The sequence below is a fragment of the Schistocerca americana genome, chromosome 6 (assembly GCF_021461395.2).
Source record: "Schistocerca americana isolate TAMUIC-IGC-003095 chromosome 6, iqSchAmer2.1, whole genome shotgun sequence".
Taxonomy (NCBI): domain Eukaryota; kingdom Metazoa; phylum Arthropoda; class Insecta; order Orthoptera; family Acrididae; genus Schistocerca; species Schistocerca americana.
In genome coordinates, this window is record NC_060124.1 from 538,780,172 (window position 1) to 538,801,316 (window position 21,145).

General features: G+C 43.7%; 1 protein-coding gene across 1 annotated transcript in view; it reads right to left on the bottom strand.

The window, feature by feature from the left end:
- LOC124620277 (neuroligin-4, X-linked-like) overlaps positions 1–21,145 on the bottom strand; it is a 190,083-nt gene that overhangs the window by 138,001 nt on the left and 30,937 nt on the right. Inside the window, exon 3 of the mRNA XM_047146945.1 lies at positions 6,902–7,105. Within this exon, the coding sequence (XP_047002901.1) occupies positions 6,902–7,105 (204 nt within the window). The remainder of the gene's footprint in view (positions 1–6,901; positions 7,106–21,145) is intronic.

Below are 21,145 nucleotides of genomic sequence, written 5' to 3' on the forward strand. Positions count from 1 at the left end.
TGCCCAGGCGTGTCAAGGCCGTTATAACGACCAGAGGTGGTTGTTCTGGGTACTCATTTCTCAGGATCTATGCACCCACATTGCGTGAAAATGTAATCACATGTCAGTTCTAGTATAATATATTTCTACAATGAATACCCGTTTATCATCTGCATTCTTCTAGGTGTAGCAATTTTAATGGCCAGTAGTGTAGATTCTCTTCGTACTATTTCATAACCACATTTTGGCGTCACGAACAACTGTTACCATCTCAGACGGAGCCGAGGACATTGCTCTGCTTCAAACACTGCAAGTAATCCACTTAGCGCCGGCCGCGGTGGCCGAGGGGTTCATGGCACTTCAGTCCGGAACCGCGCTGCTTCTACGGTCGCAGTTCGAGTCCTGCCCCGGGCGTGGATGTGTATGATGTCCTTAGGTTAGTTAGGTTTAAGTAGTTCTAAGTTCTAGGGGACTGATGACCTCAGAAGCTAAGTCCCATAGTGTTCAGAGCCATTTGAACCATTTCGAATCCACTCAGCTAGCAATGCGGACGAACGCACGGTAAAGATTCCCGGCGAGCAGCGATGCACCTGCGCGACGAACAAGCAGTGATTTTCCGGCAGCGAGGCTGTGGTGCAGATGATGATCATGTTTGGTTTGTAGGGCGCTCAACTGCGCGGTATCAGAGCCCGTAGATAGTCCCAATTTATAGACAGACCATTTTCTTTTCACAATCCAATCTAGCCACTCTCACAAATGATAATGATGACGAAGTGATGAGGACAACACAAACACCCAGTCTCCGGGTAGAGAAAATCCCCAGCCGGGCCGGGAATCGAACCCGGGACGCCGTGTGTGGTGCAGACGCGACAGGAGCTCTGCGATCGGCGAGATGTGGTGTACCAGTCGCAGAAAGCCGAGCAAAGTATCAGAAGTGCAAGGACCGTGTTACGACACGGAAACAGGGAACGACAGCAGAACTACAAGCGGCCTACAGTGAACACTGAATACGAGAAATACGGCGCGAAATTCCCTATTTTTAATTCGAAATACGCGATTTAGATGACAATATATCTTTTTTCATTTATTCATCACAGTTAGGCCTAGTAGTTTTACTAGACTATGAGTTCCTGGAATGTGAAAAGTTTTTGTGATCTTGCAAACTAATATATTTGAGAAATCTTAACTTATCGCTGCTGGTGTTCAGAGTCATGCAAAATTTTGCAAATAACATCTGTGTTACCTTTTGACAGTAATTTTTTTTTTATTTGTAAAAGCTATTATTGAAATTTCCACTGTGTGGTAGTTAGCAACCTGAAATAAGTGCGATGTAGCACATGTTGTTGTTGTGGTCTTCAGTCTTGAGACTGGTTTGATGCAGCTCTCCATGCTACTCTATCCTGTGCAAGCTTCTTCATCTCCCAGTACTTACTGCAACCTACATCCTTCTGAATCTGCTTAGTGTATTTATCTCTTGGTCTCCCTCTACGATTTTCACCCTCCACGCTGCCCTCCAATACTAAACTGCTGATACCTTGATGCAGCAGAACATGTCCTACCAACCGATCCCTTCATCTAGTCAAGTTGTGCCACAAATTCCACTTCTCTCCAATTTTACTCAGTATCTCCTCATCTGTTACGTGATCTACCCATCTAATCTTCAGCATTCTTCTGTAGCACCACATTTCGAAAACTTCTATTCTCCTCTTGTCCAAACTATTTATCGTCCACGTTTCACTTCCATACATGGCTACACTCCATACAAATACTTTCAGAAACGACATCCTGACACTTAAATCTATAGTCGATGTTAACAAACGTCTTCCTTGCCATTGCCAGTCTACATTTTATATCCTCTCTACTTCGACCATCATCAGTTATTTTGTTCCCCAAATAGCAAAACTCCGTTACTACTTTAAGCGTCTCATTTCCTAATCTAATTCCCTCAGCATCACCCGACTTCATTCGACTACATTCCATTATCCTCGTTTTGCTTTTGTTGATGTTCATCCTCCTTTCAAGACACTATCCATTCCGTTCAACTGCTCTTCCAAGTCCTTTCCTGTCTCTGACAGATTTACAATGTCATCGGCGAAACCTCAAAGTTTTTATTTCTTCTCAATAGATTTTAATAGCTACTCCTTCACTGCTTGCTCAATATACAGATTGAATAACATTGGGGAGAGGCTACAACCCTGTCTCACTCCCTTCCCAACCAGTTTCCCTTTCATGTCGCTCGACTCTTATAACTGCCATCTGGTTTCTGTACAAATTGTAAATAGCCTTTCGCTCCCTGTATTTTACCCCTGCCACCTTCAGAATTTGATAGAGAGTATTCCAGCCGACATTGTCAAAAGCTTTCTCTAAGTCTACAAATGCTAGAAACTTAGTTTTGCCTTTCCTTAATCTAGCTTCTAAGATAAGTCGTAGGGTCAGTACTTCCGCACGTGTTCCAATATTTCTACGGAATCCAAACTGATCTTCCCCGAGGTCGGCTTCTATTAGTTTTTCCATTCGTCTGTAAAGAATTCGCGCTAGTACTTTGCAGCCGTGACTCATTAAACTGATAGTTCGGTAATTTTCATATCTGTCAACACCTGTTTCTTTGGAATTGGGATTATTACATTCGTTTTGAAGTCTGAGGGTATTTCTCCTGTCTCACACATCTTGCTCACCAGATGGTAGAGTTTTGTCAGGACTGGCTCTCCCAAGGCCGTCAGTAGTTCTAATGGAATGTTGTCTACTCCCGGGGCCTTCAGTGCTCTTTCATTGCTCTCTCAAACTCTTCACGCAGTATCATATCTCCCATTCCATCTTCATCTACATCCTCCTCCATTTCCATAACATTGTCCTCAAGTACAACGCCCTTGTATAAACCTTCTATATACTCCTGCCACCTTTCTGCTTTCCCTTCTTTGCTTAGAACTGGGTTTCCATCTGAGCTCTTGATATTCATGCAATTGGTTCTCTTTTCTCCAAAGGTCTCTTTAATTTTCCTGTGGGCTGTATCTATCTTACCCCTAGTGAGATAAGCCTCTACATCCTTACATTTGTCCTCTAGCCATCCCTGCTTAGCCATTTTGCACCTCCTGACGATCTCATTTTTGAGTCGTTTGTATTCCTTTTTTCCTGCTTCATTTATTGCATTTTTATATTTTCTCCTTTCATCGATTAAATTCAATATTTCTTATGTCACCCAAGGATTTCTAGTAGCCCTCGTCTTTTTACCTATGTGTAGCACATGTTAAAAGCTAAAAATCTTCTGGCATGACATGACACGGAAGCTGATTTCATCTCATTCTCTTCCTGAAAGTACTTTTTGTTTGTATTGCACTCTTTGAAATGGACTGCAAGCGCGTTGCTCGTATTAAGCTAGATTTTTGATAATCAAAATATCCACGGGTATGCTGCCGGTCTATAGTGTCCAACGGGCACAATATTTCGGCGATCATACATGTCGCCATCATCAGGTGAACTGACGAACTGAGCTCCTGTGAACGTGCCGGCACGGAGATCCGTACGCTATGGCTGCTCAGAGGGAACTGGGTTCGGTCGCGGCGGCGGCCGATTTAAATACCCTCCGCCCGCGGCGCGCTCCCTCCGCCGTCCGCGCCCCGCGCCACAGTCGCGCGGTGGAACAGATTGCGACGGCGTCTGCGATGACGTCGGTGTGATGGCTCTGTCCGCCATGGTCGTCACAACTATACGTTTGCTCGATTTTTGATGACAGCCATAATATTTGGTGCAGCAATTGATTCCATATTTGTTTTGTTTCATATGAAACTCACAGGTTTTCTCACACGTGTTCTGCGGAGATAGACTACAGATGTACGTTCCTGCTATCGAAACTGTGTGCGAACTGCTTTATTTAATTCCATTGTAACTACAGTGCAACATCCTGCTTCATTTTATTTGCTTCCGTTTTTCATAGTTTCTTTCATTTAACAGAGAACTCATTGTTAGCAGCTTTTGACAGAACTGGTATTCAGCTTCAATGCATGTTGTCACGCAATCAGTATGTAATTCCGTTTTGAATGATGATGTTTCTTGCCACTGAGTATGCCCAGTAGTCATAGTGACTAGAGCATTCTTCCCTGAAAATGCTAAACATACTACAACAGTTACATGAATGTGTTCACACATTATTAACAGGTATTAGAAAACAAATTTTAGCAGAAATCAATGTAATAGAATCATCCTCCCACTCCAATGCAAATTTCAAAGCAAATAATACACACTCTTATGACTTTACGGTTGGATGTACTAGTGAATTGTTTGTAACTGGGTGTTTGTGTTGTCCTCATCATTTCATCATCATTCGTGCAGTTGAGCGCCCCACAAACCAAACGTCATCATCATCATCTTTGTAACTAATGTTTACTACATGCAGTAGCATTCGCCATGGTGGAAGTACGCTCACACCGTACAGTACCACAGTAGAATATTTTTGCTGCCTAATAGTAGCCTTGCTGGCACTGTAACTACCTTTTCAGTTACTAAGACTGCAAATCATTCTCGGTGGGGAGATGCAACACCATTCAAAGCAGAATTACATACTCATACAAGACGTAATAAAGCTGAATACTTATTACGTCAAAAGCTGTTAACTTGGAGGTCTCCTTTAAATGCAATAAAGTACGAAAAACAGACGTGAATAAAAATAGAGTTAAATGAAACAGTTCACACACGGATTCATAACTAACAGAATACGATCAAAATATTTAGAACGCAATTCAAAGAGTACAATACGCGCACCAGAATCGTAATCAGGAACATAACGACTGAAACCGACATCTGATTTGAACGAAACCAGATCACATATGTAAGACTTTAAAATCAGCCAATGAGGAACCGAGATGACGGACTGATAAACATGTAGAGCTCGGAGCGACCTGGCGGCGAACCAAATCGTATTACCGAAAAGCGCTATACGAGTTTCACCCCCGTGGGGCCAGCAACGAGCCGTCGGCAGCACGGCTGCAGCGTAAACGTACCTTAAAGAAGTGCATCGCGCATGCGCACTCGCTCGCCACGTCCGACAGCGCGCAGCGGGGCCACGCTCGCCGATCACGTGGTTGTCTCCCTAGGCGAGGTCACTTCTAGCAGCGATTTGTACCAGTGAAAACTACCGAGATTTACCTCGCCTCAGAGTCTGTGCTATATTGTACGAGGGTCAGTCAAAAAGTAATGCCTCCCATTTTTTTTCTACTTAAAGAAATTAAGTTAAGTGAAAAATTTGAATTTGGCGCCATTCCTCAAACCTTCTTCTGCAATCCACTGCAGTAGTAACTTTCTGTGTCAACAGGTGGCAGCACAGCAGAAGTTTGTAAGATGGCCGACATCGATGTTCGTTTGAGACAGCGTTGTGTGATTGAATTCTTGAATGCAGAAGGTGAAACGCCCATACGCATTCATGAAAGACTGAAGAAGGTGTATGGCGTTGTGACAGTGGATGTCAGCACTGTTAGACGATGGGTTCGTCGTTGTAAGGAAGCTGAAGGGCAAACACCGTTGACTGACGAAAAGCGGAGCGGCAGGCCGGTGAGTGCAGTGACTCCACACAACATTCAGCAAGTTGATGACATCATTCGTGGTGACCGTCGGGTGACTGCAGATGAAGTGTGTCGCATTATTTCTCTTAGTAAAGGCAGTGTGATCACGATTATTAAACAATTGGGGTACTCAAAAGTTTGTGCACGGTGGGTTCCAAGAATGTTAACCGATCAGAATAAAGAGGCAAGGAAAACAATAGCCTCCCAACACTTGCAGCGCTTCCGTTTGGAGGGAGATGAGTTTCTGAAAAAAATTGTGACCGGGGACGAAACATGGGTGCATTTTTTTGAACCCGAATCAAAGAGGCAGTCAATGGAGTGGCGTCACACAAGCTCGCCGAGGAAGAAAAAATTCAAAACTGTGCGATCGGCAGGGAAAGTTATGGCAACAGTTTTCTGGGATACAGAGGGTGTGATTCTGGTTGATTTTTTGGAGCAGGGATGCACAATAAATTCTGTTCAATACGTCACAACCCTCAACAAACTTAAAGCACGTCTTCAGCGAGTTCGCCCAACAAAATCAATGGCAGATGTTCTTCTTTTGTATGACAATGCAAGACCACACACCAGTCGTCACACCTCTGACGAGATTGTCAAAATTGGATGGGAAGTTTTGCCTCATCCCCCATACAGCCCTGACCTGGCACCATCAGACTTCCATCTGTTCGGGCCACTAAAAGAAGCTCATCGTGGGATTCATTTTGAAGATGAGGAGTCCGTCAAAACATCCGTGCGTCAATGGCTTAGGAAGCACAGCTGTGATTTTTACCGTGCTGGGATACATGCCCTTGTTCAAAGATGGACCAAAACTGTAGAGATGGGCGGAGATTACATTGAAAAATGACAAAATGATCCTCAATGTTGTGGTTTTCAACCTATGTAATTGCATTTAAATTTCCTGACAATTAAATGTAGAAAAAAAAATAGGAGGCATTACTTTTTGACTGACCCTCGTAGATTTCCCTGTCACTACCTGGGTATTCAGTTCAGTGTTTCGAAGAAGGCAAAAGAATGCAATCATTTATATGGATGCACCTGCGTAAAGCTCTGTGGAATTCAAACCAGCCTTCGGGTCTATGACGGCTCTGCCGTTGGTGGGTTTATCCAGAACTACTAATTAATTTCTGTTTCAAACGAACAAAAAAAAATTGAAAAAAAAAATGGTTCAAATGGCTCTGAGCACTATGGGAGTTAACATCGGAGGTCATCAGTGCCCTAGAACTTAGAACTACTTAAACCTAACTAACCTAAAAAAAAAAAAAACTTGTATTTCTTTGGACGTAATAAGAGAGTTGCATTATCAGTCCACCCTTGAAGACGAATGTTGGAGGTCTGCTCATTCTTAGAGGCGCTGAGCGAACTAGACTTACATTCGGCGAGTAGATGTCCATGGTGAGGCAGTATTCGCTCTGGCTGAGCGGAGTCGCCATCGCCGCCGCCGCTACCAGCACGGGGTCGACGTCAGCTGCGGGATGGCGTAGGCTGGAGCTTCCGGAAGAGAAGAACTGTACACAGGCCGGGCCGTAGGCTGTGGCGTTCCTCGTTCCAGTCCAGTTCACCGGTTGCGACGGCTCCTGGGGCACACAACGTACATCGAAACAGCGTAGGCGTAAGAAGCCCAGAATCCAGGATATATTTCTACAATTACAGTTTCCCTCCGGAGGTGGCTAAGCACTGCACTGATACGTACTGACACAAAGATTTCAAACTGGATGGTGAGCCTACGTGAGGACCACCTGTACTTCACGCCTTAGTGACAAAGACTCCAGTTACACACCTTACCCAGTTCAATGATCTTTTAATCATCTTGAGGTTGAAGACCTTTTGTCCGTGCTTGCTTTAACAAGCTGTTTCTACAGCTCGTAAACAGTGACAGAGACAGCTCATTATACAGAACTTCACAGTGAAGAAGCTGAGGAAAAAAGAAAACATGACAAACTGTGAAAAAAACAGGCACTATAAAAACATAATACCTCAGGAAAACCACACCATATGGTAAAAGGCCATAAAATAAATGCCCACTGATGATACTGCAACTGCAGTGAAACATGTTTGGGATATAAAACAAAACTGTGTTTTGATGAAGGCGGACCCATCCTAAAACGTATGTTGTAAGATGGCAAGAACTATGCCCCTTACATGAAGTCATTAATGATCACCGAACTCACGTTGAGCGAACAGTAGGGCTGAACAAAAATGACTGACAAGGCACAATGCATCTTGTAGAGGGTATAGTATGGACGTATTGGAATAATTAATGTTGGGTGATGGTTTTAAAGTAATTCACACGACATGAAAATTTTGTGGAAATGCGTCAATTTACTGGACGCTAGTTTATCCCAAGGAAGTATTCAGAGTTGACCGCGGCCGGCTGGGGAGCGGCAAAGGGAAGCAGCAATAGGCAGCTTAGGGCGGCTCAAACTCTGAGAAAGCGGTAACGGGCGCAGACTCCAGCTGCCTTAAGATGACGGGGTGGTTGACCCCATGCTGGTGTACAGGGAAGAAGACGGAGAACTTGTACACCTGTTGATAAATGTCCGTCATCCCGTTTTCAGTGAAACATGTGAGAAAGCTGCGCAAACGGTCAACAGAGGTCAAAATATGCGTGTTGGTGACTATAGCAACTTCACGCTGAGTTCACGGTCCGCAGAGTCTGAAGTAAATCAGGTGAAGAGCGACAGAATGAAATACACCGGCCTCTGATGGGAACGTAGGACCAAGGAATTTGAGGTTCTCTCCTAGAAGTCGGAATTTCGGAAAAATTGGTGTTTTATGCAGATGCTAACCTTGATGGGTGGCCTTGGAGGAGCTAAATAGCAGAAGTTGAGAGGAAGGGAAATTTTGTGGGAATTTGTTCACTTCCCAGAGCAGGCATTCGTCGGCGCTGGAAAGCGACATGATTAACGCGACTTGCGCTGCAATTGGCGTAAGTGATTTTGTGGGAGCGGAAACCGAGCCAAAGAGCAGACTGGCAGAACTCTCGGTAGAGTTCTTCCGTTCCCAGCTTGCCTAGAGTGCAGACGTGGCGTTCTTTACCAACAAGAACTTGCAAAGAAAGTACAATGCACTGTCCTTCGTGTAATGATTGGATAGGGTAGGGACTGCTTTGACAGTGAAAGAGGTAAATTTGCGTGTCTTATTGTTAATGATTGTGAATTTTACTAATCTCCAATACAAATGCCCTTTTATTACATACCCCACAATAAGAAAGACGTAACAATGATTATTTGATTAATATACTACTTTGCAGTTTCCAACAAAAAGAAACGTTTCTAACTTGTCTCTATACTGTCATTTGCCGCACTACTGGGTAATGTGAGACTTTTGCATTAGTTACAAAAATCAGCAAAATAATTGTAATTATTAGGGCTGGGCGAACGATACCCGCATTCGAACAGGCTCGATATTTCCCGATACGCTGCAGCGTTCGATACAGTATCGAGATAATTCGAATAATCACATGACATTTGACTAGCGCGGTGCGGGGACAAGAGATAAGCAAGAAACTACGAACTAGCCACAACAATAAGCTATGGCTCTGCTTCAGATATGACAATTTCCTGAAACACTGGAGGAAATGGGATTAAATACTACCAGTGCACAAACTCGTATTCTGCTTGCACAAATTTACAATTTACGTACAGTACCAGTATGGAATGATGTATTCTATGTGACCAAAAGTATCCTAACACCCACAAAAACATACGTTTTTCATATTAAGTGCATTGGGCTGTCACCTACTGCCAGGTACTCCATATCAGCGACCTCCATAGTCATTACACATAGTGAGAGAGCAGAATGGGGCTCACGGACTTCAAAAGAGGTCAGGTGATTGGGTGTCACTTGCGTCATTTCCACACTCCTAAACATCGCTAGGTCCACTGTTTCCGATGTGATAGAGAAGTGGAAACGTGAAGGGGCACGTACAGCACAAAAGCGTACAGGCCGACCTCGTCTGTTGACTGACAGAGACCGCCGACAGTTGAAGAGGGTCCTAATGTGTAATAGGCAGACATCTATCCAGACCATCTCACAGTAATTCCAATCTGCATCAGGATCCACTGAGTGTACTATGGCAGTTAGGTGGGAGGTGAGACTGCATGGTCGAGCGGCTGCTCATAAGCCACACATCACGCCGGTAAATGCCAAACGACGCCTCGCTTGGTGTAAGGAGCGTAAACATTGGACGACTGAACAGCGGGAAAGCGTTGTTTGGAGTGACGAATCACGGTAGATAATGTGGCGATCCGATGGCTTGGTGTGGGTATGGCGAATACCCAGTGAACGTCATCTGCCAGCGTGTGTAGTGCCAACAGTGAAAATAGGAAGCGGTGGTGTTACGGTGTGGTCGTGTTTTTCATGGAGGGGGGTTGTACCCCATGCTGTTTTGCGTGGCACTATCACAACACAGGCCTTCATTGATGTTTTAAGCACCTTCTTGCATCCCAGTGTTGAAGAGCAATTCGGGGATGGCGATTGCATCTTTCAACACGATCGAGCACCTGTTCATAATGCACGGCCTGTGGCAGAGTGGTTACACGACAATAACATCCCTGTAATGGACTGGGCTGCACAGGGTACTGACTTGGATCCTATAGAAAACCTTTGGGATGTTTTGGAACGCCGACTTCATGCCCGCCTCACCGATCGACATCGAAACCTCTTCTCAGTGCAGTACTCCGTGAAGATCGGGCTGCCAGCACCTGATTGAACATACGCCTGCGAGAGTGGAAGCTTTCATCAAGGCTAAGGGTGGGCGAACACCATACAGCCAGGTATCAGGAAACTTTCGATCACATAGTGTATATAAATATTTATTCTGATTCTGAAGTAAAGGTAACAGACAAAGACGAAAATATTGTCCTCCAGAAAATATTGCTTGCCTCAACCCAGTATAATATTTTATTTGTTTATGAGAGGCGGAAACGATAGGTTGCAAATGAGCAATTCAGTCCCTGTTCACAAATTAGAATAGCAGATAAAAACTTTATCAGATTTTAATCAATTTGAACACAAGATGGCAACATTCAGATAAAACAATCAAGACGATTAATCAGGAAATAAATGCCGACAACCGAAGTGCATCGTAATAAAGTGATTGGCATTTTTATCGTGCGAATGAATTACAGCGGCAAGACCCGTCTTGGAGATCGTACCATCAGATCTCACTAGATCGCTGAACGAGCGATAGCTCGAGAATTGGACAGAATCATGATTCAAGTCTTTTATTTATTTGTTAGTTGTCGTTGTTACGTATAAGCTGCACCCTAAAAAATATTTCAGTCCGTGTTTGACACTGTATTAAAAACTCACTAAGACATGTTGCAGTAGTACCAACAAACGTCACTAGATCGCAGGCCGATGAAAACATCGAACAGAACCCAAAACTCCCCGAACTGTGACGTAAACTGTTTGAACAATTCGAGTCGTGTTCAAACACAGCTCTAGTAATTATATAAAAATGACGGTTTATATAGCTTGAAACAATACAATTAAAAATCGTCTGTTAATACATGCATAAAGATGCGTTTATTAAGAGTAGTCTACCTTTAACTTCGTTTATTTGCTCCTTACTACCCAGTTTGTACCTCTGCTACGTGTACTGCGGCGTAGCCATGTTTAATCACTCTCTATGGCTGCAGTCACAGTAGCACCGACATCGTCGCACGACGGCCGATCTTTTCAAATCTGCACGACGCCATTACGTGCGCGGTCACAATGTAGCCGACAATCGGTGAAATTCAAATCACTTTATTTTATTTTTTTCTTTTTTTTTTTGCCATAATGGCCGACACGACTCGAAATATTGACTGTGGGAAACAGATACGTTCAGTCAAAGGTGTAGTTTGTGGCATCCTGAGGATGAAAAACATCATCGGGGTATACACTACTGGCCATTAAAATTGCTACAGCAAGAAGAAATGCAGATGATAAACGGGTATCCATTGGACAAATACATTATACTAGAACTGACATGTGATTACATTTTCACGCAATTTGGGTGCATAGATCCTGAGAAATCAGTACCCAGAACAACCACCTCTGGCCGTAATAACGGCCTTGATACGCCTGGGCATTGAGTCAACAGAGCTTTGATGGCGTGTAGAGGTACAGCTGCCCAGGCAGCTTCAACACGATACCACAGTCCATCAAGAGTGGTGACTGGCGTATTGTGACGAGCCAGTTGCTCGGCCACCATTGACGAGACGTTTTCAATTGGTGAGAGATCTGGAGAATGTGCTGGCCAGGGCAGTAGTCGAACATTTTCAGTATCCAGAAAGGCCTTTACAGGACCTGCAACATGCGGTCCTGCATTATCCTGCTGAAATGTAGGGTTTCGCAGGGATCGAATGAAGGGTAGAGCCACGGGTCGTAGTACATATGAAATGTAACGTCCACTGTTCAAAGTGCAGTCAATGCGAATAAGAGGTGACCGAGACGTGTAACCAATGGCACCCCATACCATCACGCCAGGTGATACGCCAGTATGTCGATGACGAATACACGTTTCCAATGGGTGTTCACCGCGATGTCGCCAAACACGGATGCGACCATCACGATGCTGTAAACAGAACCTGGATTCATCCGGAAAAATGACGTTTTGCCATTCGTGCACCCAGGTTCGTCGTTGAGTAAACCATCGCAGGCGCTCCTGTCTGTGATGCAGAGTCAAGCGTAACCGCAGCCATGGTCTCCGAGCTGATAGTCCATGCTGCTGCAAACGTCGTCTAAGTGTTCGTGCAGATGATTGTTGTCTTGCAATCGTCCCCATCTGTTGACACCGGGATCGAGACATGGCTACACGATCCGTTACAGCCATGCTGATAAAATGCCTGTCTTCTAGACTGCTAGTGATACGTAGCCGTTGGATCCAGCACGGCGTTCCGTATTACCCTCCTGAACCCACCGATTCCATATTCTGCTAACAGTCATTGGATCTCGACCAACGCGTGCAGCAGTGTCGCGATGCGATAAACCGCAATCGCTATAGGCTACAATCCGACCTTTATAAAAGTCGGAAACGTGATGGTACGCATTTCTCCTCCTTACGCGAGGCATTACAACAAAGTTTCACCAGGCAACGCCGGTCAACTGCTGTTTGTTGTATGAGAAATCGGTTGGAAACTTTCCTCATGTCAGCACGTTGTAAGTGTCGCCACCGGCGCCACCCCTGTGTGAATGCTCTGAAAAGCTAATCATTTGCATATCACAGCATCTTCTTCCTGTCGGTTAAATTTCACGTCTGTAGCGCGTCATCTTCGCGGTGTAGCAATTTTAATGGCCAGTAGTGTAGCTCGCAATCTATGCACTGAAATGGCAGGTTTATTAGAAACCACAAGTAGGCGGAATCCTTATCGCAAATTCTATGTGTAGATTATAACATCGAAAAATAATTTGTTCATTGAACAGGATGGTGCATCTTACGAGTAAAGTTACTGAAGTGGATCTTTTTGGGTTGTTGTAGGTGGACATTAGCTGTCTAGGAATTATTGTTACAGCTTACTGGCGTTTTTATGCCAGTAGCGTGGTTATTCTGTTCAATGAGCTGGTTTGCAAACGTGGTGCTCGTGTGTTTTTCCACTTTACAGTGCTTTAGGCGTTCAGAGTATCTTACTCCAGGTTTCGTGCTTGTCTTTCACGCGTATGCTGAATGACAGTCACTGACGCTTTACTGGCATATATCTGCTCAACTTCAAATAAGTTCAGCAAAACAGATTTCTAGGGCCAGCCTAGAAGTGTGACTGTCCGCAGCTCGTGGTCGTGCGGTAGCGTTCTCGCTTCCCGTTCCCGGGTTCGATTCCTAGCGGGGTCAAGGATTTTCTCTGCCTCGTGATGACTGGGTGTTGTGTGATGTCCTTAGGTTATTTAGGTTTAAGTAGTTCTAGGGGACTGATGACCATAGATGTTAAGTCCGATAGTGCTCAGAGCCATTTGAACCATTTTTTAGAGGTGTGATTTGAGCTCTATTAAAAAAAATCCTATACTCTCATTAAAGTTACAATTCTGACTCAAGTACCGGTAAAACGAGAATTGACCCGTTGATATTTGACATCTGGCGATAACATCTTTCCAATTATTGGGCCTACACCTCGTTCTGAGAAGTTCAGTTTCAGTGTTTTTGTATGATATGTTGGATGTTATTTACCATGCCCTAAATTCTAATTTAAAAGCTAATATTTTCACTCTTGCACTCCAAATACAACAAAATGTTTAATTTATTCTACATCGAATTATGGAGCTATGCTTCGTGTAAGTGCTCTAAAAGACACTGTAATACAGTTTATTTTCTTTATTAAAAGCTGAACTGAACCTGAAATAATACCGCCACCAGAAATCTTGTTACGTCCTTTGTCAAATCCACTGAATAAGTGTTCAAACTGCAGTGAACTTTCCAGTACTTGAATCTGATTATCCCCAAAAAAAAGAAGAAGAAAAAATACCTACCGCAAGTATTGCATTAATATACACAGTTTTTACATTAAAGTGAGCCTTTCATTGATTAAACAATACTTGCTTACTCACATACAAATTTTATCCATTCATCACTTAATAGAAACATATACTTTCACCAGGTAAATTAAGTATTATGCGCCCATAACTCATTGGCAAAACATTAATACATCGAAGTCGCCACTGTAGCATAATAAACCGTACTCCAAACAAAATGTTTTGGACAGATCGTTAGTGCAGTGTACCGTTGAAAGTACATATTTTCGTAATATATGGGTATTTCGTAAAACTTGTGTCGTAATTACAATAACTGAAGACCCAATATACAGTACTCCACACTTTCTTTTCGCGTCAGATATACACTCAAGCGCCAAAGAAACAGGTACAGGCATGCGTATTCAAATACAGAGTATGTGAACAGGCAAAATACGACTGCGGTCGGCAATGCCTATATAAGAAACAAGTGTGTGGCGCAGTTGTTAGATCCGTTGCGCCTGCTACAATGGCAGGTTATCAAGATTTAAGTGTGTTTGAGCCTGGTGTTGCAGTCGGCGCACGTGCGTTGAGACACAGCATCTCCGAGGTAGCGATGAAGTGGAGATTTTCCAGTACGACCAATTCACGAGTGTACTGTGAACATCGGGAATCCAGTAAAACATCAAATTTCCGACGTTGCTGCGGCCGGGAAAAGATCCTGCAAGAACGGCAACAACGATGACGTGACAGATGTGCAACCCTTCCACAAATTGTTGCAGATTTCAATGCGGGGCCATCAACAAGTGTCAGCGTGCGAATCATTTAACAAAACATCATCGATACGGGCTTTCGGAGCCGCAGGCTCACTCCTTTACCCTTGATGACTGCACGACACAAAGCTTTACGCCTCACCTGGGCCTGTCAACACCGACACTGGACTGTTGATGACTGGAAACATATTGCCTGGTCGTATAAGTTTCGTTTTAAATTGTATCGAGCGGATGGACGCTTAGGGTTATGGAGACAACCTCATGAATCCATGGACCCTGCATGTCAGCAGGGGATTGTTCAAGCTGTTGGAGGCTCTGTAATGGTGTGGGGCGTGTGCAGTTGGAGTGATATGGGACCCCTGATACGCCTAGATACGACACTGACAGGTGAGACATACGGTAAGCGTCCTGTCTGGTCGCCTGCATCCATTCCGTCCAAAGTGCATTCCGACGGACTTGGGCAATTCCAGCAGGACGATGTGACACCCAGAGCTGCAGAATTGCTTTAGAGTGGCTGCAGGAACAATCTTCTGAGTTTAAACACTTCCACAAGCTGCGACATTGTTGCGAGTAAAACAGTGACCCGTATGTGCAGCACTATGTTTTCTTTCATTGTGGCTTCTTTAGCTATTTGTTTTATAGTTTTTATATTATTTTCTGCACTATGAACGATGTTTATTTCTTATGTCATATCTAGGATATTGATACTTGAGCATATGTCAATTACTGTCTCGTAACTCTTGCTCTTTTTAACAATCTGACTTTTGGTGTGTTCTATTTCATCGCTTTTTGTTATTGTAATGCGTTTTATACCTTATACGCTCATTACAGACTTCAACGATTGTATCCCCCCTTTATTTTACGCTGTTTAATTAATCACTGAAAACTAGTGTATGCCTACAGTAGCGACATCTGGTGAACTTACAGCACGAACATCTTTTGGATACAGTACAGCAGCTTGTTTTGAATAGTAGTGCTACTGACAACATGACTCGTGCATATGCTGTTATTTATATATATTTGACGATGCTGGTGCTGAATCTGCATTTAACATTCGACGATGCCACTATGGCTGCAGTATATTAGGACATTGTTTTTTAAAACACAGGTATGCCTCTTCATACTTAAACCGCACAAATGCATATATTTGTCAGTAGTACTTTTCATTATGGTCTATTTATTGTTTTTAAGCTGTCGCAATCTGCGAGTGTATTTATGTTTTTCTCATATTTTTTGCCGCAGATCTCAAGATGGTCATTAATAGATCGAAAACGGTAATCTGTGAACAAAACGTTTGTGACCACAGACGTTAATTAAAGGAAATTTATTAAACACTTCCGCTGCCCACCAAACTCCCCAGACATGAACATTATTGAACATATCTGGGATGACTTGCAACGTGCTGTTCAGAAGAGATCCCTACCCCCTCGTACTCTTACGAATTTATGCACAGCCCTACTGGTTTCATGATATCAGTTCCTTCCAGCACTACTTCAGACATTAGTCCATGCCACGTCGTGTTGCGGCACTTCTGTGTGCTCGCGGGATCCCTACACGGTATTAGGCAGGTGTACCAGTTTCTTTGGCTCTTCAGTGCAGCTCATTGGGCACCTTTTTAATGGCATCCGCCGCAATGCAGCACTCGTCTCCAAGCACAGAAGCGTCGTGGTATCCATCCCACCCATGGAGGTTAAAATCTAACTTACTTCATATGGAGAATAGATTGCAAACTAACCTAACCTGCTCGACCCTGCCAGAAACTGACTAATGAGATCGGACGCACCGTGCAAGCTGTCTTCCGATGTTATCGGGCGACCTCTGGCGACAGGTTCTGACGACCAGTGTCGGTGTCACTGTGAACGCAGCAGTAAGAGACATGAGCCTGTTGGTGCATTGTACGTACCTGCGTGCTACGCAGCGGACTGTTCCCATGCTGTTGTACGGTATATGGCGAGCTGGTCTCCGAACGCACCTTTGGGTCGCTCAGTCATACGACAACTTGTGCATTAGAGTCGTGGCGATTCGTGAATGAGTCGTTCATTTGAACGACTCTAAATAAAGAATCGTAAGAATCGAACCGTGATACGGACGAATCGTCGTTCAAAAGAATCGTAAGAACGATTGCGTGTTTCCGAGTCGTGACGATTCCAAGTTCCAACGATTCATCGATTATAAGTACGCTATGCTTCGAAGGCAACTTCCGAATCATGCCGAGTCGTGCCGAATGATTACGACCGCCAGATGGTAGTCAAGTGGAGGATGCGTGTGAACAAAGGAAGCTCGGAACGAACAAACGAAGTTCGTGGGCCGTAGTATTACTCGTGAAAACCAAGCTGGCGCCTGGCGGTTTCGTCTTCTCACGTAAATAGTAGTGACAGCGGCAAGCTCTCAGACAAATTAAAAGCAAAATACCTATGCTTTGTATTTAGAAGAAATTAAAATTAAGCTAAATTTGCCTTGTGGGAAGGCTGTCAGCTGCGTTATGAATTACAAGGGTGATGTGGACTTGGAAAGACATCTTAGCACAGGAAAACATAGGATGATATGAGCCAAACCACGTCTGCCTCACTGCTAGATTTTGTTACTATAAAACAGACGTCTGTAGTTAGATACGTTCAAGCCACGCAACCAAACTGGCATACCACGTAATTTTGCACCACCTTTTGCACAAATCTACTCCTCTTTCCTGGCATACCGAAATAAAACAATACATGCAATCAAATGAAACGTGATCTATCATCAATTAAGGCATTACACGTATAAATCGAGAATCACACTTGTAACGTCATATGCATGTTTACTCATAAATAAACTATTTCTGGTATATCTTATCACGAGATAGTTCGATTCTAACCCCATTGACAATTTCAGACATGTCCTGCCATCTGTGAGTGAGATGTAGAACTTTTTGCCTTCCGTAAGAATCGTGCCATCGCAGACTAGAATGAATCATGAAAGAATCGTGAACGAATCGTAGGAATCGATTCGCAATTTGAGATCGAATCATAGGAATCGAATCGGGAAAACAATCGTATTGCCCAACTCTATTGTGCATTAATAGTGTCTGTTCTAGAACACTGCACACTTCTGCCTCTCCGCCAGCCGCAGTGCGCGCCATTCACTACGTTTACATGTGACACATCATCCGCAACGTGAAAACCGAATGTCAGAAACCGTTTTTCGCTGTCGTGTTTGCATGTTAAGGTCTGAAGCGGATTTGCTAGCCCAGTTAAATACGGCGCCTGGAAAATTCTATGATTTAGTCAGCACAATCGTTATCTCTCTTCAATTAGACGAAATTGTAAACAGCTGCAGTCTAATATTTCTACTCATCCCTCACCGTACTAAAGCCATTCCGTCAATATTAGCCGAAAATTTTTAAAAACAAGACGAAACCTGACAGCTCAAACACGTTTCAAAACGTGTTTACGTGGGAGCGTAAATCGATTGCGGAATTAGAAAACCGGCAACTAGAAGCGGATTCCCAGAATCGATTTTGAAGTGTTTACATGAGCACCCAGAAGCGGTGTTTGGAAATCGGTTTACGAAATCCGGTTTCGGGAGCCGCATGTAAACGGGATGGTTAACACCAGAGTGCGCTACATGCCAGCTGGCCAGAGTGGCCGAGCGGTTCTAGGCGCTACAGTCTGGAACCGAGCGACCGCTACGTTCGCAGGTTCGAATCCTGCCTCGGGCATGGATGTGTGTGATGTCCTTAGGTTAGTTCGGTTTAAGTAGTTCTAAGTTCTAGGGGACTGATGACCACAGATGTTAAGTCCCATAGCGCTCAGAGCCATTTTTGAACACTGGGCCAGTTATAGCCCAATTCCAGCGGTTCTCCAGCTCTGTAGTTGCCTATAAACTCCCTACAGTACTGATCAGTTCTAGCTGTCGGACAACTTACGCCGAGTGTCGAACATTTGTCGAAGTGATAGCCACAGGGTTTACCTACTGACAGACTGAACTTGAGCTCTCTGAACAGCAGTCCAAACTCAAGTTCAGTTACTAATCATCTACTGTGCTGGGTTGACTTCGACGCAGAACTTTACATCAGTGCCACCTTTCTCTGGAGGCCAAAGCTGACTAAGTGCCTTACTTAATAAATGAGTGTTATTTTTTTCTCATGTGTTGCATGATGACTCTTCTGGTTGTGTTGCTCTGTGAAGAGTTTGTACCTAGTGTGCAAGCAATCACTTCCCTTTAGGTACGGTTATCCGTGGCAAGGTGTTCGCTTCCTGTTACCTATTGGGCACCTACCTTTGCTGAACACAACGTAAGCTTGTGATGAGGCTGTACAGATTCGAAGGATCGTTCCCGCCACCATAACTAGAGACAAATTTCAAGAGGAATTCAGAAATTATTTCCGCTAGTACATGTCAACTGGCGAACAGATTTTGGGCTAGTGCATTTGACAATTTTAGCGGCAATACTAATTTAGAGCGCGGACTTTCAATTCACTTCTTTTTGTATGTGGACTACTAGCCCCAACTCCTTTCCAGGAAGGTTTAATTTAATATCACATCCTCTTCTGAGCCATATTTTTCAGTCTTTGCTCAACCAGATATACTGCAGGCAATGATGCTCCCTCTCCAGCAACTCTGCAACACGCAAGACCTGCTTGTGGTGGGCTCGGCCAAACTGGAAGCTCGGAAGCAACGTGGCAAAGACAAGTTTAAGATGACGCCGCCATCACTTCTGGCTTTCGACCAAAAACTTGAAGCCTAGCCGAATTATCTTCACACTGGAACAACATTTTGGTCCGCATCATGTATCAAGTGATGTTGAGCGGAAAGTTTTCCTTAGGCCTGTTGCTAATACTCGTGCTGACGTCTTTCATTTAGTGAAAAAATTCTGTCCGGAAGCTAATCCAGTCACTCTGTCCAAATCACAAATTAAAGGTAAATTAGAATCATATTTTGCGACTCAAATATCGACATCTACATGCATACTATGCACGCCACCGTATGGTATCATTACTAGTCATTTCCTTCTCTGTTCCACTTGCAAACAGAGCGAGAGGAAAACCACTGTCTAAATGCCTTCGTATGAGCCCTAATTTCTCGCATCGTATCTTCGTGGTTCTTAGACGAAATGTATGTTGACGACAGTAGAATCGTTTTGCAGTCAGCATCAAATGCTGGTTCTCTAAATTTTCTCACAACCCATCTCTCCCAGTCCATATCCTCCTCCTCTTCTATATCCGTCCATCTCTCTCTGTCTACCCCCTTCACCTCCTGGCCCCCTCCACCTATCCACCTTTTCCATCCTTCTCTCTGTCCTTCTCGTCCCAGACCTCTCTCATGGTCTATCCTCTCCCATTCCTCTCACTCTCTCTGGAAATCATTCCTGCTTCCTCTATCTGTCCATGCCCCTTTCTGTCCATGTCAACCTTCTCCCAGCTGCGCCCATCTGCATCTGTAGGTCGATAAAGCTGACACATACTACTCTGAAAACATTCCCATCATGACTGTAGCCTACACATCAATTTGGAAAGCATCTCAATAAAAGCAGGTCAGCACTATTGCTACCCAAAATGCCTAACATTTAAGGCAGCCTACACATCTGTGACTGGAAAACCGTTTCTTCCCCTGATGTACAGGATGCCCTGCAAAGCAGGTCGATAAGGCAGCCACACAGTGTCTGCCACTGAGGGCAGCCTATTCGATATATATATATATATAATGGCAGTTGATAAATTTTATTCTGTATCAACATTCGGCTTAAGGTCTATTTTTCCAGCTCAGTTTTTGTCTGAAAAGTCTGTTAATGGTTGGTTATAAAAGAAATTTCGATGATGTGACAACCTGCCTTGTCAGGTTTCTTTAGTAATTTCTCTGCTTATTTCAGGTAAAGATAGTAAGAAATCGTAAAAGAGATGTTGCTGTAAAAATCATGTTTAAGAGTTGTGGGGAAAGTAAAGTGGTGCGATCATCGATTCAGACAGCTGCAAGTTATAGTCTTTCGTAAGATCTTGTGAGAAAATTCGCCAAGACGGAATTTATGAAGAAAAGATAGTTTGGCCTTTCATTCACAAACAGTTATTTTCCATGCAGAAAAGTCTTATGTGATGATGACAATGAGGAATTAAGGGAGTATATTCTTCAAGATGTCAGTGCTTATTATGGTTTAATGCCAACAAAAAAAAAAATCGAAACGGTGTCATGTGATCTTTGTGTGGCAAATTCTATTAACTGTCCGAAGGCCCATCAATAAGCACAAGTCACCTCTTGTACTAAAACTGATGTAAAGCTGACGATAGGAGAGATTCAGATATAAATAACTCCTGAAAAAGAGGTATATCAGTTTTAACAAATTCACCCATTAAAATAAAAGTTGAAGAACGGCTGCAAATGCAGGTAAAAAATTCAATGGAGGGTCTATTCAGAAAAGCAACTGAAAATGACGCGAATTCAGACA